The sequence below is a fragment of the Rhinopithecus bieti genome, unplaced genomic scaffold, assembly GCF_001698545.2.
Source record: "Rhinopithecus bieti isolate Rb0 unplaced genomic scaffold, ASM169854v2 scaffold_23405, whole genome shotgun sequence".
NCBI lineage: Eukaryota > Metazoa > Chordata > Mammalia > Primates > Cercopithecidae > Rhinopithecus > Rhinopithecus bieti.
In genome coordinates, this window is record NW_016811519.1 from 2,527,284 (window position 1) to 2,544,914 (window position 17,631).

The 17,631-nt window shown below is 34.3% G+C and overlaps 1 protein-coding gene across 1 annotated transcript in view; it reads right to left on the minus strand.

Annotated features, from left to right (window-relative positions):
* Positions 1-425: 425 nt before the first annotated feature.
* Positions 426-17,631, minus strand: part of NEDD1 (NEDD1 gamma-tubulin ring complex targeting factor) — a 45,269-nt gene continuing 28,063 nt past the window's right edge. Inside the window, 10 exon segments of the mRNA XM_017893968.1 lie at positions 426-468; positions 470-528; positions 1,000-1,066; positions 6,944-7,100; positions 7,999-8,155; positions 9,044-9,246; positions 10,189-10,236; positions 12,285-12,413; positions 15,517-15,712; positions 16,094-16,295. Of these exon segments, the coding sequence (XP_017749457.1) occupies positions 426-468; positions 470-528; positions 1,000-1,066; positions 6,944-7,100; positions 7,999-8,155; positions 9,044-9,246; positions 10,189-10,236; positions 12,285-12,413; positions 15,517-15,712; positions 16,094-16,295 (1,261 nt within the window).

Genomic DNA, 17,631 nt, shown 5'->3' on the forward strand with positions numbered 1-17,631 from the left:
CATAAAAATAGAAGGCATATCAAAGTCTTTTAAATCTCAACTAGGCCCCAAAATGTTGAAAGGCAATTTGTCAATAAAGAAGAATATATGTTTAAAATAAAGATGACTTAAAAACAAACATAACCGAATATTTATGCACATTTTCTTCTCTTAAAGGGGCACTTACGTGGATGGCTTAAAGCTTTCAAAAAATAAAGAGCCTGTTGGACGTTTCCTATTGGGAGATGAGATACTGTACAATTTTTAAGGGTATAAAATATACGTATTTTAACGATGAAACAGTGGTTGGTATTAAAATCCCATCACACCTTTCACTTGAAAATTTTTTCCCTGGAAGCCATGAAAACAATACTGATTCTATGTTTAGTTCCGTGGTGCGGCTGAAACTTCCCAAAATTATAGAACTTAAGGTATTCACTGGAACTTCAAAAGTGGGCCGTCAGTCTTTTGTTTTCTTCTCGTGTCTTTCAATTTCAGCACTAAACCTTCATCCTGAGTTATCATTTCCAGCAAAGAATGCATTTCATTCTAGAAAAAGGGGGAAAATAGCTTTTTAAATTATTGATATTTCACTTTATTTGCAGGCTATGTTTCAATATACTTTCAGCTATCATTCTCTCATGTTCAATTAACTAGGTGAATGATACTTCCCTTGTTTTTTTAACTTAAAAAACACTTACTACTTTAATATAAATGGAAGATCGGCTGGTGAAATTAATGTATTTGGGAAAAATTTTGTATTCGCATACTTTAAGATGCTTTTTTGCTTACTTATTCAGGAAGGAAACCCATGGAAAAAAAAGAAGCCTTAAGTACCTCAGAGGTTAAAAAGGAGGTGACCAGTTAAAAATTCATTTTACTTATTTAATTTCTAAACTACCTATTTTACTTATCTTAGAAACTAAGTAAAACAACTAAAATATATTACCTTTAATGAAAATTTTTAAAAATCACCACTACTTTCATTTAAAATATTAAAATAAAATTTGCCATACATACCAATTGCATATGAAACTGTTTAATCATCTCCACTTGCAAATTCACAATGTCCCTATGGCATGCTTCTCTAGGAAGAATGGAAAATACTTTTTAGAATTATAATAGTTTAACCAATTCTAGGTCATTCAAGAAACTCACCAAACTTTTTCATTTGCCAAATTACTGAACGTTAATAATTATTATAATAATAAAAATACCAATGCACTGAGCATTTATTTACTATGTGCTAGGCACTGTTTCTTTTACTTTAAATGTAAATTATCTTCTTTAATTTATATTTAAAGTAAATTTAATATTTACTTTAAATTTGAAATATCTTCACAAGTAGGTGCAATTATTACCTCCATTTTACAAAAGAAATAACCACAGAGTAGTTATAACTTGTTCAAAGTCACACAACCAGTAAATGATGAAGCTATGATGTAAACCCAGGCTATTTACCTCCTGAACTCTCTGATACTATATTCTTTTATATAGAAATTGTCATTAAGACACAAACTTATCTTACAATGAAATACAGAAAATTCACTAGGTTAGAAAGATCATTTTATTATTATCAGTTTAGCTATTGAAAAAATATACTTTCAGTAGAAAGTGGCAATTTGGGTGGTTATAGCATGGTTTACTCAATAAAATGCAATTAATTCATGTCTACAAAATATATAAAAATTATGAAGTATAATAACAAAAGAAACACTCGGTCACCCACCACATAACTTAGGAACTAAACGTTGCCAAATCATAGAAGCTTCCTGTGTGTTCCTGTCTGATTCTGTCACTTAACTCTTGGGGAAAAGCCCAAGCAAGAAGTCATTACTCTCCTGAATTTTGTTGGACAAAGAAATGCTTTTGCTTTTTTAATACATTTGTATAACATATAATCTGTAGTCAATGTTTTCATTGTGCATGTTTTTGAGCATGTAAGCATTACAAAAAAAGGGTACCATATAGCTTATATTTAAGAAAGAATTCAATATTGTTTTGAAGATTCATGTTTTATATATCCATAAATCAGTGGTTTGTACTGGTGTATCTATTTTCCTGTTAATATTTTGATTGTTTTCAAGGTTTTACTATTACAATGTTGTTATAAACAATCATGTATTATCTCCCAACCCACATGTGCCAATGTCCATTGATGATATAACCAAGTGTAACTCAAATGTATACTTAGTTTTACAAAATCATGCAAATTGTTTTCCAAAGGTAATGTCAACGGATGTCACCAGTATAACAGAGTTCTTCTTGCTCTATATCATCATCAAGGCTTAGTATTACCAGATTTTTTATATTTTCCCATTTACTGGGTGTGACATGATATCTCATTGCATTTTTAGTTCTCTAATTATGAAGTTAAATTATCTTTCCTGTGTTCATATACCATTCCTCTTCCTTGAAATGCTTTTCATATCTTTTCTATTTATTTATTTATTTATTTATTTTATNTTTATTTATTTTATTTTATTTTATTTTATTTTATTTTTTTTTTTTTTTTTTTGAGACGGGGTCTCGCTCTGTCGCCGGGGCTGGAGTGCAGTGGCCGGGTCTCAGCTCACTGCAAGCTCCGCCTCCCGGGTTTACGGCATTCTCCCGCCTCAGCCTCCGGAGTAGCTGGGACTACAGGCGCCCGCCACCTCGCCCGGATAGATTTGTTTGTATTTTTTTAGTACAGACGGGGTTTCACCGTGTTAGCCAGGATGGTCTCGATCTCCTGACCTCATGATCCGCCCGTCTCGGCCTCCCAAAGTGCTGGGATTACAGGCTTGAGCCACCGCGCCCGGCTTTCATATCTTTTTCTTACTCATTTGTAAGCGTTCTTTACATAATCTGATCCTTTGTTATTTATATGAGAACTGCAGATATCTTATCCCTTCACTCTGTGATATCGTGTGATAAACAGTTCTTATTAATGTGCTCAAATACACTAACCTAATAATGCAGTCAAATTTACCAATGTATTTTTATAGGCAGTGCATTATTTTATTTTTAATGATTTCCTACCATGAAGTTATAAACTTTTATAATGTCAACTTTTAATCTACATGGAACTGATTTTTCTCAATAGCATGGAATGAGGATCTATACTTATTTTTTACAGGAAAAAACAGATGTCACAACACAACTTATTGATTATTCCATATTTTGCACATAAATCTGCAATGCTACCTATCATTTCCATATATGCATAGGTTTCCTTCCAGCTTATTTCATTCCTTTGGCCAATATGTCCTCCCTGTGCCATGCTATATATCTTAATTATATTTTAATAATTAAGCGTATTCATCTGACAAATAAGTCCCCTTCAGCCTTATTCTTCTCTGAAGTGTCTTAGTTATTCCTAGATTTTTTTTTCCTTCCATACATATTTCGGAATCACTTCATCTTCTTCCAAATCCCAGCTGGGATTTTAATTGGAATTGCATTCAATCTACTGACCTATTTAGGTGAACTAATATCTTTATAAAATCTCTCCATTTATTTAAATATTAATGCTTTTGAACAAAAAATTTTTTTAATGTTTTCCATAAAATCTTCACTACCATTGGTAGATTTATTCCCAGGTAACTTATTGTTTTCTGTTGTAACTGCGAGGGTATTTTAAAATTTCCTCTTCTACTTTCAGTTATAGTAAAACTGTATTAAAACAAACAAAACACTGTATCAGGGAACCACCAAGGTGGCCAGGACTTGAAGGGCCATGATCTTGCAAAGGAAAGACTACCAGGTAAGCTCTATATTTGCTTCTGTTTTTCCTTCTAGATTATGTGCTGATTCCACAGTGTGGAGAAGAAACTGAGCTGAGGCAGTGGCATGGAGGTTGAGATAGTCTCACTGGGTGGGGGAGTATTAAGAGTTTGGGCCTACCAAGGTAGTCAATGCTGTAAGAGCCAAGGTCTTGAAGAGGGGAGGCCTGCAGAAAAGTAAGCCTGAAACTGTAATTTCCCCTCATGACAGCTGTTGACTTCTAAGCAATGCTTGCACTGGGTTCGACGGCAAGAAACCAACCATAAAACAAGCAACTAAAGAGCAGAGAAAGATCTGGAAGCCTCGTGATGCTGGCAAAACAGAGGCTGAAGTCTGGGACCCACCAAGGTGAAAAAGACAGTGAATACTCCAGACGTTCAGCTGATGCCTAGAAGAGAAGACTACACACTAGGAATAAAGGCAAACTGGAAACAAACCAGTGCTAAGAAAACCTGAAACCTACTAACTACAGGATCAAAGGGATCTGCTTGCCAAAAGAAAGTTAAATATTCTTAATAGACAACAGAAACAGACGCAGAGATTTCCACTTAGGATGTATTAGGTTGGTGCAAAAGTTTAATTTCTCAACTCTAACAACAAAAACAAACCTGATAACCTACAAAATCATATTTTAATTTCAACTGAGAGCTGAGAATGGAAAGAAATCTAAATGAACTAAAATCCAGAAAATGAGGAGTTCCTCCTAGGAGAAAAGAGACCCATGACTAGGAGAAAAGAGACCCAGCTTCATGCCCTCGACAGAGTAAAAGAATTAGCTGAATTTTGGTAAGATTTTTAAAAGCCAAGTTAACACTGCTTGATAGTTTAGAATTCCAAGGGGTCCCAGACACAAAGTAAGTCTGAATTTACTCACCAACTTTTTCCCACAAGCCTTCATTCAGCACTCATGTAAAAAAAGTAGGGACAGGTATAACAGGAGGGGCAAGGGACTCCCTAAGATACAGACGCACAGAGCCTGGTGAAGCCTTACGGCGGTAGAGAAAAACTGAGAGTAATCCCTCTAAGGCTTTCCAGGCTCTTACGGAGAACATGGCAACCACACTATACTGCTCAGGGAGGATGGCTGAGAAAGAGGCCCTCAATACCCTCTCTGTCCTGCCAATGATAGGTGTAGATGAACACCTAGTCTGATGAACACCTAGGCGAAGAGCAAAACAAGTGTATTTACAGAAATCCTCCGAGCTACTCTAGGTCCTCAGTGAGTCCCAGGCAGAGGCTGCCTATGGTCGTAGGGCAGAAGAGCTGAGAGAAGTCCCTAGCCACCACCCCTAGTTGCAGACATGCAACACAGGGCAACAGAACGAAGAGGCACTGTAGACCTTCACCAAACATGCTGCGGCAGCTCTGCAGGGCTGGAAGCGGGACAGACACACTTCTCCTGAGGCACAGAAAGCCAGGAACAGACCAGAAAGTGAAAAACAACCTCTGGCCACCCCAAAAGCTGACAGCAGGGCAGTAACGCACAGCCATTTCAGAGCTGCTCCAGCACTCAGATCCCTGGGTCTGCTGAAGGAAAGGCCCTGAGCCCACTGTCCTCAAATCATCTGAAGCCAGTGGAGAACTGACACCCAAATGCTTGTTGAATAAATGGATAATAAACAGACAGCACCCATTACTCCTGTGCTTAAAAACTCTGATGGCTCTCCATTACCTGTGTGTTAAGACCTTGACAACTGTTTTTTAGGCCTCGTCTCTTACCACGGTGCCTTCTCTCTGCAAACATTCCTAGAATGTATAATCATGTCTCTGCTCAAGCTGTTCCCACAAACGTCAGTATAAAATAAAGTCTCTTCAGTGTACCTTTCTAAATCTGCCCCCGCAGAAGAACTGCTCCCTTTCTGTGATTTCAACATCACTTTGCTCACACTGTATTACAGTCAGTTGTATCCAGACAGTTCTGCTATTATGCCATAAATATTTATGCATTCCTGAAAAAAACGTTATTCTTTAACACTGTGTATTAAAAATAACAGAACTTCGGGAAAAAGGATTGGCAAAGCACTCAAAACCTATGTATGCAACTTTGTAAACAGAGCACAACAAAACAATTAAATCCTAATAAAATACTAGCATAGTTAAAAGACATAGTAAAAATCTAATAGATAATTATTGAATAAACCCTTACTGTGAAGAAGTGATGGTCACTTAACGGAAGAGAACAGAAGGATTGGGGCTATCCAGTTACAGCTGTGTTCATGTGTACTTTATTTTGGCTGCTATTACATGAACAAACAAAATTTCCTCATCATATTGTCAACACTGTTCTATTTTACTGAACCCAAATGAATTAATTCACATTAAGAGAAACCCACATAGCAGAACACACTGCACCGAGCCCAACTAAATTATAAGGCCTTTGTGGGCAGATCATTCATTTTTGTATCCTTAGTATCTGGTACATATACTAGGCTGGGTAAATGCCAAAATTATAATTTTCTTTTAAAAGTATTTTCAACATGTAACAATATATTTTACAAGTATTTTTAAACATTAAAAGGAAGCATGCACCAACAAAAACTGCACATTGTCTCCAACATTCTTGCTTATGGTAATGCAAATCTGAGCTAGAATTAACTATTGGTTAGAAAGGAAAAAAGGCACCAATGATTTTAATAATTGAAGACAGCTTCCAAAAATATCGAGATGGTAAGAGAAAGCAGCACTGCAGAACACATTCTGACAATGTTCACAATTCGAAGGATGAGAAAGACAAGGATAAGTCTGAGAAAGAATTTTTTTTTAGATTAAGTATTACATTCTGATGCATTCTATTGGAAAATATTCAGAATTGCTCTTTAAAATATCTTTTTCTACTACATTATTGCACACAGCATACCTAATAGATGATCTCTATGAATATACTGCAGGTAAGAACCCAATTTAAGCTTACCAGAACTTGTCCACATTTTAATAACAAAAAAAGTTCACAATGGCAGTCTGCCTACTAGACTGCCCTGCTGAGTTATCTAATAATTGCCCTAGGTAAATGTGCATTTTCCTGGCTCATAATCAATAAACGCAGTATGAAAAGATCAACAAAACTCATCATGTTTTCTATGGCTTTACGGTTACCAGAACCCAGACAACAGTAACCAACAACATTATCTATAGTTCTGGTTTTACATCTAGAAAAAAACAAGTAAGGTCTAGATAGAAGGAGTAGTTTCTCAATTACTACCTAAAGTCATCCAACGTTTCCTGTATCATGTTCTGAATAAAACGAATTTGAATGGAAGTCAATGGTGCATTTTGCCGGTTATTTCCAATGGTATCGGCTATTTTTTCTGAGAGTGAACTGGCAACTCCAGCAGTGACAGAAGATGCTATCTTTGGATCTAAAATAAAGAATGAAGAAAATATTAATAGTCAACTTGGACTGAGAGACATCAAACATTTCTAAATAAGATTTGGCATGTGAAAACTTGAAAAACTGGCAAAGAAGAGTGTTCCTGTGACATTTAGAAAAATTCACTGTCTGGAATACAAATCTTAGAAACTTTCTATAACATTATTTCTAATAGTCATTCATCTATATATAAACTGCCAGCTGTCTAATGTAATACCACATGACAGAGGGATTAATCTTGAAGAATCTATGAACCATTTCCTCTTATAAAAGATGAATGTGACAAGCTGCACCACAAACTAGATAAACCAAGACTATTAAAAACAAACAGAAGGAAAATAGGAGTAAAGTACTGCTACAGGAAAAGCCTTTGAGTTTAAGCTAATGCAATATCTATCCACAGAAACCTTCAAGTAAAATATAGATATTTATATAAAAGTTGATTCTAAACAAAGAGTTGCTTTGTGTAGATAACTCTTAGAGTTAAACCAAATATTCCTTTAAATGTGATCAAGTCTGTATGGGTCTGTAGCACAAACTCTAAGGATAAGACTTGAATATGAAAGAGAAAAAGACATTTTGAGGTAGTTAACCACCCCTTTTCAAAGGGTCCTACATAATAATTCTATCTCTACCATATTAAATAAATATACATGTTACACTGAAAATGTAATTCACACCAAAAGATCAAATCAATGTACCTGAATTTAACCATTCATATCCATTTCACTGTCTTTAGTAAGACTCACACTATAAAAGTGTGCATAAACTTTAAACTCTTCGAACATTTTTAGTCTATGAGTACTCTATTTCTCCTTTACAAGTTAAACAATTGGGATGATTTTTCAATTAAACACTTTCAAACATCAGAAGGTTCATGTACGTACTTGGAGTTGAGGATCTATTGATTGGGGGTTCACATATCAACTGGGCTTCAATTTCATTCTCTGGCTTTTCAAATTTCTCAGAATTTCTTGTTTGGTTAGATGATGGAGAGGTATTTAGGTTTCCACTTTCAGCACCAGATGTGACCAACTTTGCTAACTTTATATTTAAAATAAACAATGGCTTTAATATACAATTTTTTGTTTTACTCATATTACCCATATAATTTTTGCCTACTTCTCTCTTTCGTCCCAGTATGTAGGTTCAGGGAATTGAAGGAAAATAGGAAGGGATATAGAATAAGAAAAAAAATATGAGAACTAGAGGCAAAATAAAGTAACATTTACTAATCAAAAACAATCTCAACAATAACATGATGAGGAAAAGCTCATTTACTAAACACCTGCTTTTGAGTATCATTTAAAATAGACATAACTGGCAAAAAAACCAAAACAAAAAAACAACCATTCATGTGGTAACTAGTCAATAGTATTTATAAAATAAATCAAAAGATGTTTTTGTACTTCTTACATGGTATCTTTTCAATATCATTCTAAACAATAAATAAGAAAATACAGACATATTGTACACCTAACTGGCTTGGCCTTCCTGGTAATTTTTGATCATTCTGAACCCTTACATAAGAAATTAAATTCTATATTATACACTATATTTTAGCAGAAAGTAACAATGATAAATTCCATTCTTAGCACCATCAGTTTGCTCTAATGATTTAACCACCAACTTGATGTTGCATACTGCAATGAAATACACTTTAAAAGGATTCAGGGATAAAGTGTTCTTGCACACTTCATCAAGCTATATGAAGTATCTCATCTTAGAAAAATAGTGCAACTTTCCATCTGCTGTAACTTTCAACATATCCATAGCGAGATTTCAAAGTATTCTGTAGTTATTAAAAACTGGCATCAAGACTTAAGAATAAGTGCACAGCACTGTTAATAATTAGGATACATACACTGGCAGCCACCCGCTTTCTACTGATAAACACATACAGTGAGTTCGGTATCATTTTCAGGCATATACCTGTTTGAAGGATTCTTTAGATTCCTGTTTTCCCATATATATTTTCTTAGACTCAGCTGTCAGATCATGATTTTCACTTTCCTCTTTCCCTGGAGATCCCATAAAGACATTAAGAGGACTAGAATGCAATACTGAAGTACTTGAAGTTACTGGATTCTTTCTTGGAGGAAACACTGAGTTCAACTGCGGTAGAAAGTCAAAGCCTAGAAAAGAAGAGGAAAAAACTGCATGTGCACATGGTGTCCTCCAACCTTGGACACTGAAGAGAAGCATTTAATATGATAGGCAGATTAACATGGGAGAAGATATGGATCTGCATTCTGAAGACTGGTTTGTTTCTCAGATATACCCCATAATTGATGTGTATTCTTGGGCAAAAGTTTTAAACTTTCTGTGACTATTTCCCGATCTGCAAATGTGAATGATGATATCCATCTCCCAGAGTGGTAAGGCTTCAAAGATATTATTTGTGAAAATACTTTGAAAACAGCAAAACACAATGTTTTAGTCAGTATTAGTTTTTGATAACTGAAAATTGTTAATTTGGTATATATCTGTGGTATGTATCTTGGAAGGCAATTTCTGAGATGGCTTCTAATGACCCCTGCTTTTGGCGTCCCCATCCTTCAGTAATCTCCTCCCTTTGAACATGGCTTGGACCTAGTAACTTGCTTATAACAAAAGTAATATAAAAAAGTGGTGAGATGTCACTTCCAAGATTAAGGTTATTAACATATTCTTAAGAGAGGGCTTCTATTTTGGATGCCTTCTCGAATTCTCTTGCTCACCGGCTCTGAGGTAAGCCAGCTGCCATGTTGTCGGCTGCCTCATATATAGAGAAACTCATTGGCATGGAACTGGTATCTCCAGCCAACAGCCATAGGAATGAGCATGGAAACAGTTCCCTGCCCAGGTGAGCCTTAAGCTGAATGAAGCTCTGGTTGACATCCTGATTGAAGCAGGAAGACAGACTTGAAGGCAAAGGTACTCAGCCAAGTTATGCTCTGTTCTTAAAACACAGGAATTATGAGATAATACACGTTTTTTTTTTTTAAGCCTCAAAGTGTTAGAGTGATTTGTTACACAGCATAGATAATACAGTATCACTTTTCATTTTCACGAAAATACATCTAAGTAGTTCTTACCATCTCCTTTGCCTATGGACTCATCACCTCCCTTGTTAACTACAGCATCTATAACAAAATTAGAAAATCAAATTTTAAAACTAGTGAAAGAGAAACCATATCAATTTAGGCTTCCTATTCATTCCCCAAAGAGTTCAAAGACTAACAATCTTAAAAAGCTAAATATGAGTGAGGTTAAAGGTAGGAGAGTACTGATTTAAATTTCTCTTTTACATTCTTTTAGCTTCATTCATACTTTAGCAGCAAATATGAACAGATAATTCTATAGTACAGTCATTTAATGAGGCAGCAAGGTATAGTGTAACAAGCCCCGGGGTAGGTTATGGAGAGCTATAATCCAGTTCTGCCTATACCACTTAATAGCTTTGTGACCTCGGACAAGTCTCAAATGCAATTAAGTTTCAGTTTCTGCATCTATAAAATGGGGATAACATCCTGGTAAGCTCAGAAAATTGCTTTGAGGATCAACTGAAATAATACAAAAATACTTTGCAAAGCAGAACAATGTTATAAGAAACAAAGTTTTATTAGTGTTTATTTCAATGGTAGAATATGTATAAGACTATTTTAATCCTGTAATATTCATTTGCCAGTCCATAACAAAAATTGTAAAATTCAACTTTAACAGGTCAATAAAAAATGAACAAAAGTCATTAACAAATTCACCAGAAATTCAAATGGCCAATAAACACACAATTATATCAGGAGAAATATCATCTATGTGCATGTGTGTATATGTACCCAGTAATTGCACAGCATGTACATGCACACTTTTAGAAGTTATTAGCTTCCTTATCAATACTATGGAACCATAATGAATCTGGAGGGCATATGACTCAAATGCTAATAACATTTTTAAACATAGCAAAAGTAATTAAAGAAAAAAGTAATTTATTCATGTCTTAAAAACTATTAAAGAGAATTTAATTTATAACTCAAACACTTCCAAAAAGCCCCTTTGTACATTCTTCAATGCAAAAGTTGCTCCAGAGGAGTCCCACTGGCCAAAACTCCCAACTCAGCACTAACCCCAGAAATCTTTCTCAACTCCAGCACTAGTCACTTTTCTCTCCACTCACATCCGTCCTCTCTTTATCCTTTACTATGTAGTTTCATTTCTCTTCACTCTTTAACTATGTAGTTTGACTTCTCTTCATCATGAAAGAAAAGAATCCTTCCTCTTTCAGTTTGACTTAGCAATTTAAATAGAAATTTGCAGGCCAGGGTAAGGCAGAAGATCCTCAATAATTTTGTACCATCACGTATGTATTTATTCCTTCTGACTATAAAATCGTAGAAAATTTGGAAAAGAGACAATTTTAAAGTAAAAAATGAAATTGTGTAAGATAATGAGTGGATGAAGCAACTTTGAGATCCTGCTGTTGACACGGTACACTTATAATAAATACACAAATCTTTGTGGGCTTCTCAGTATTTTCTGAGATAAATTTGTAGAAATGGAATTACAAGGTCAAAAAGTATGAATATATTAACTCTGTCATCCATGTTACTGATAATATTGCTGTTAGCAATGAGATAATTCCATTCCACCAAGAAAAACATTATGGATGTTAGTACCAAAAAGACACACCTAAATAATGTACTTAGTTCAGACACTATGAAGAATAACATACATCATCCTTCTATTTATCCAGCTGGCAAAATTTGCTTTTTATTATGGCAACTTTTTTTATGGGATGCGGGGAGGTGTACACCTATACACACACAATTTTTTAAATTAGGAAGACTTTCTTGCATATCAAAACATCTAAAATTTTAGGAACATTAATTTAGAAGTAGATACAAGGGACAGATTGCCTATGAAGGTAAAAACTTCCTTCAAGGAACTTTTGTGAATATTAAAATGCTAACTTGAGAGCTATTTGCATAACTCCCATGTGAAAATTACCAGCATATATTTTAGAATGATAACATTTAAAATATCAGGGCAAAGAAAAAGATACCACCCCAGGGATGGAGAAAATGAGCAAACTGATCCATGAATAGAGTTGGACTGAAGCTATTATTCACATCTTTTAGCCAGAATAAAAATACTGACTACCTGCAAGAGAACAGGATCCTCTGAACAGACTTACCATCTCTAATAGGTGAGAACATGTCACCTAAACTACTTTTCCCAGTATCATCAAGGCTGGAGAAATCCTGATTTTTTCCACTGTCTGTTTCCTTAGATAAAGTGTCTGTGTTTATGCTTCGAGGCAAACCTTATAGGAATTAGATATAAAAATCAATGTCATTACATCTAAATAAATTTTATCATCAGAAGCTAGGTTGTAAAAATCAATGTATCACTCATATTGTTGGTAATATTGTAACTATGAGCATAAGGAGAATAAAACAGAATATGACAAGAGCTAAAGTCAACCAGGATTTTCATGGAACAAAAGGTTCCTCAATAGAAAACAGCTTATTTGTTCATAGAGCAATACCTTATTTTAGCCATTTTGTTGGAATTTTTCTAAAATAATTTATATACTTTGCTGCTTTCTTAAAGTACACTGAACACAACTTACTTTTGCTATTAACTGACTCTTACCATCATCTACAAATGTGATTTTTTTTTTCAGTCTGTAAGGCGTATAGAGTTATGCCTAACATACCGCGGGATTCAATTAATGTTACTTTTCTTCCCTGACTTGCAGTGAAGGGGTTTTCTGTCTTCTCTTTTACTAACAGTGGGAGTTTAACATTGCCCTCAGCATTACAGATCTCAAATGACTTCACTAACCTCTGTATTTTCAAAGAGGAAGCAAACCAGAACACCAAACTCATAAAGAATAGTATGGTAGACAACAATAAAGAAGACGGCAGCAGTGTATTTTTTCTGGCAGTATATAAACGCATGGCTTTAGGGTAAGGACCTTTTAAGAGGAGCTCAGCAGGCTCAGTAGCTTCTGTTTCATTACTGGAGTAAGGACAAAGTTTTAGAGCTTCAAAAATTTTGATTAAAGTCTGCCATCAGGACTGGTAGCACGTTATTGTATTACGTTTTAAAAAATGCTTTATTTGGCATCTCAGGCCCAAATGAAAACTGAAAAGTCTGAGATGAAAACAAAGGACTGCATATTCAAAATGCCCAAGACTGGCTAACAAACTTTTCTAGTAACAACTGCTATAAAGTTAAAATATTACCAAATCATTTGTACTATTGTTGAAGAGTGTCTATAGCAACAGTTCAGTTGTTATAAGGAAGAAATTTCCTCTCCTTTTTTCTAGGTCCTTAACATGTTTGAATGCATAACTCCAGCCTCTGAAACTTGAGGAAACAGAAGTTTGGTATCATTTGAAAACAGTGCTAAAGTCTTATTCTTTTCTTTTTAAATGATGATTTCCTTCTAAAACTGAGTACTAACAGCAAGTTTAGAGAAGTTATTTGGAATAACTAAATCTGGACAACTTCAATATAAGCAACAGAAATTTTTTCTAAACTTTAATTTTAATCAAAGCTTAAAATAGTGATAATCATGATGACCACAATGGTAGTATCAACACCATAATGTACTGAGCGCCTACCATGTGCCAAGTACTTCTAATACATTTTCTCTGATTTTCATAATAACCCTAAAAGTTAAATATCATTTTAAATGTGTGCAGGAAAACAATGAGACTCAGAAAGGTTAAGAAAATTGCCTAAAGGCATCCTGGCCGGAAGTGACAGATCAGAGACTGAGTCTACTATTCTCAATGTTTCAGAGGCAAAGAAAAATGTGTGTGTGAGTGAGAGAGAGAATGAGAGAATGAGAGAGAGAGAAAGAGAGAGGAAGAGACAGAGAATGATGAAGCAAATGTGGCAAAATTTATAAAGTGCATCTGCCAAAGGGTAATGCTCATGAGTTGTCTGTAGTATTCTTAAACTTTTCTGTAAGATGACAATCATTTCAAAATACAATTAATACACAAACATTGTTAACTTTGTGGGGGCAGAGCACTCACTCACTTTGCCAGAAATTTTGTGAATCTACCAAGAGTTATCATTAATCCATGACCCTGAAAGATCCAAGTCTTTGATTTCCAAATTAATGCTGTCTTTGTTAAACAAGAGCTTTCTTGTTATAAAACTAAATGAATAATGGAGAGACTTCAGAGAGTTTATAGTGAATGACGGAATCTTTATTTTAATTTTTGAAAATTATGAAAAAAGTTAATTTTGTAAGATAATGGCAATTTTCATAATTAGTTAATTCAACATGTTGGCAGACATTACTCAAAGTTATATTTCAAAAATAATTTCTCCTTAACTAGATATGAATTATCTTTGTCTCCAGGAGTTCCTAAATAAGAACCTAATTATTTTTCTAATATATAATGGCTCTTATATAAGGATGATATAGATATTCACAGGAAATTTATAGTGAACATACTTTAAAATACTACTCTACACTATCAAGATCAACAAAGTTTTGCTTCTACTTGGAAATGGCAAAATCATGCTACAAAACACCAATAAATATTTTGCCCAAGTATTTATCCTGAAAAATTTAAAAGACATCAATATATGTATTTCTACTGAGCACAATATTTTGGAAACATACTAGTATAACATGTAGACTTTTTAAAGTATTTGCTGCACGTTGACAGTATAGCATAACTTCTTAAAATAAAAATGAAAAGGTTTTCAGGAATTTACAGAATATTTTCTTTATTGTGAGCAAGAAATATTTTCTACAATAAGTATGGGAAAACTTATCATATAACACATCAATAAAGTCTAAATGAATCTGTTTCAGAACTGTTTCATCAATTATATCAGAGAAGAAATAATTAACAATTGCAACATTCTCATTTGTTTTTATTTAACAAATTACGAATATACTGCTTAATATGTGCCAGGCACTATTTAGCACTTTAAGATATTCATTTCATCGCTTGACTTACTTTTCATTCTAAAATGTGAAATAAAAAGAGCCATTAATAGCTTTTTTTTTTTTTTTTAATGAAGAGATCAAATCATAAGACAGTGTCAAAGTTTCATATTCTCTACTGGTTAATCTGAAGACACAATGAAAAGCCATTCAGTATGTAGTAGTATTAAGGATGAATAATTTGAGTTAGCCTTCTTCCATTTTTAAGATAATATTTCTCACCAGAGAAGTTTAGCTAAACAATACGGGCCTTTTAACATTTTTGAAATTAATAGCTAAAGTTACTATTTTCACTTCTTCAATGATTTTCACTTCTACTAATTTTACCTAAATACTCAAAGAAATTTGAATTCTAGGTTCTTGAAGAATGTGCGAATTATATGTAAGCCAAAAAACAAAAAACAAAAACAAAAAAACCCTCCAACAATATATAAGCAATATTTACCTCCTTTTTCTTGAACAGCAACTGTTCCTTTCCCCACAGCTGACGTCATAGGCTGTGGTAGAACTGTGGCAATGGACGTGGTGGGTGCTTCTCTCACAATTCCGGAATTCTGAACTCCTCCACTAGCAGCATTCACATTAACACTTCGTTTGTTCACTGTTGTGGGCTTATTTGAACAGCCTTTATTTAAACTTGACTGAAATGTAATGGAATATTTAAAAGCTCAGGTTACTAATGTTTCATACTATACATTAATATTTTATAAATTCCCTGTTATAAAAAATGTATTTTTTTCCTTGCAAATCTTAAGCTTGCTGGCAGATCTGAGTTTCCCTCTAAATCAAAATGTCATTTAAAATACTTTTAAAGAGAGAAATATATAAGAATAAAAAAAAGAAAAAAAGGTTTTAAACTAAATATCAAATGGCTTTGTACTAAAATTATTATATAATATTACATGTAAAATCATTATGTAATTATGAAACAAAACTATACTGTGTTTGACAACATATAATTTCCATATTCTGAGTTAGACTTATTTAATAAAATCAAAAATGCTGAAAAGAAAATGTCTCACCTTAGTAAGAACAGTGGAGTACTGAAATGCTATACATTGCACAGATGTCTTGTGAGCACTGATGGTCTTAACTGGTGATTTCAACATTCTTAAATCATATTGATATATTTTCCCTCGGGAAGATCCAATAGCCAAAGTGGCTCCATCGGGCATGAAATCTACTGCAGTTAGAGGAGTGTCAGCCACTAAAGTTTTCACCAGCCTTTGGGAAGGAGAACAAAGTATGTGTAGTATGTTATTGTGTACGGGCATATTAGCTTATATAAGTAACTATACCAAAACCAGAGTTAACACTTCAAACTGATCAAAGAGCACACATTTCCCAAATATTTGTTTAAAGCATAATTTCAGAATTTGACTTAGAGACATTTCTAATAAAATGGCATGTAGAGAACTGCCAAACATTCCATCTTACTTTTCTATTCCCTTCCAATAAGTACATTCCGCATCTTACAGAAGCAGCACCTACTTCTTGAATTATTACTCTGAGAGTGAATGTAGCAGAACTGTCTATTACGCCACAAACAGGGGCTCTGGCCTCAGGGTTGAGGAGGACCTAAGTATCCACTTTCCATTATTGACCTGCTTAGGCCTCATGAGGACTATAACCTTTCACAGGGGTGCAGCTGTTACTTTGTTCTTAGTTGTGCAGTTTTGACCAAAAAGCTAAGAGAAACACAGTTCACATGCTTGATCCTTAGGAAGCTAATAAAGAAATATGGATGGTGATCTGCTGAAGCTGAGCTCTTTACTGGTGTGTCTAGTATAAGAGAATAATGGCTTACTGGGCTCTCAGTAAATTGTTCCATAAAAGAAGACAGCAAATAAGTCCTAACAGTAAAAATTCTAGCATCATAATAAAGGCTGACAGTGGGACCTTCCCTTGTAGTATCATTCATACTCCACATGATCTACAGACAGTGTTAAGCATCTTGAATACAACTGTATCACTCTTGCATTCTTTTTTGTTTCTTTCAGCTAACTAAGCATACCTAAATTTAACAAGAAGAGGGTACAGTGGGCCCGAATGCTTAGAAGATTATGTACACCAGTACACAATCAGTATTTCTCAAGTGGGAGCAACCAGGGGATATCTGGCAATGTCTGGACACGATTTAGGCTATTTGTATTTAGTAAGCAGAGGCCAGGGATGCTGATGAATATCCTACAATACCCAGGACAGCCCCTCACAACAAATAATTACCCAGCCCAAAATGTCAATGGTTTCTAAACCTTCCTCTAGATAATTAATCAGTCTTAAAGTAAATTAATCATTTGGGTTAAAACATATGCATTTTATCATATTTTGAAAAGATTCTAAAATTAAAATGTGAAATCATTAAGCTTTCATCTATGTTCGTGTTTCAGAAGTACTCTAAATACTACCTGCAATCCATCTATTTTTTTCTGCATGAAAAGAAAATTCTTTCTTACTAGATTCATCAACTGTACAAACTTTAGGACCCCTGGACATTAGTCAGAGGTCTATACAAATCACAAACATGCCTGCTAATGGAATAACAGCTATTTGTTACCAA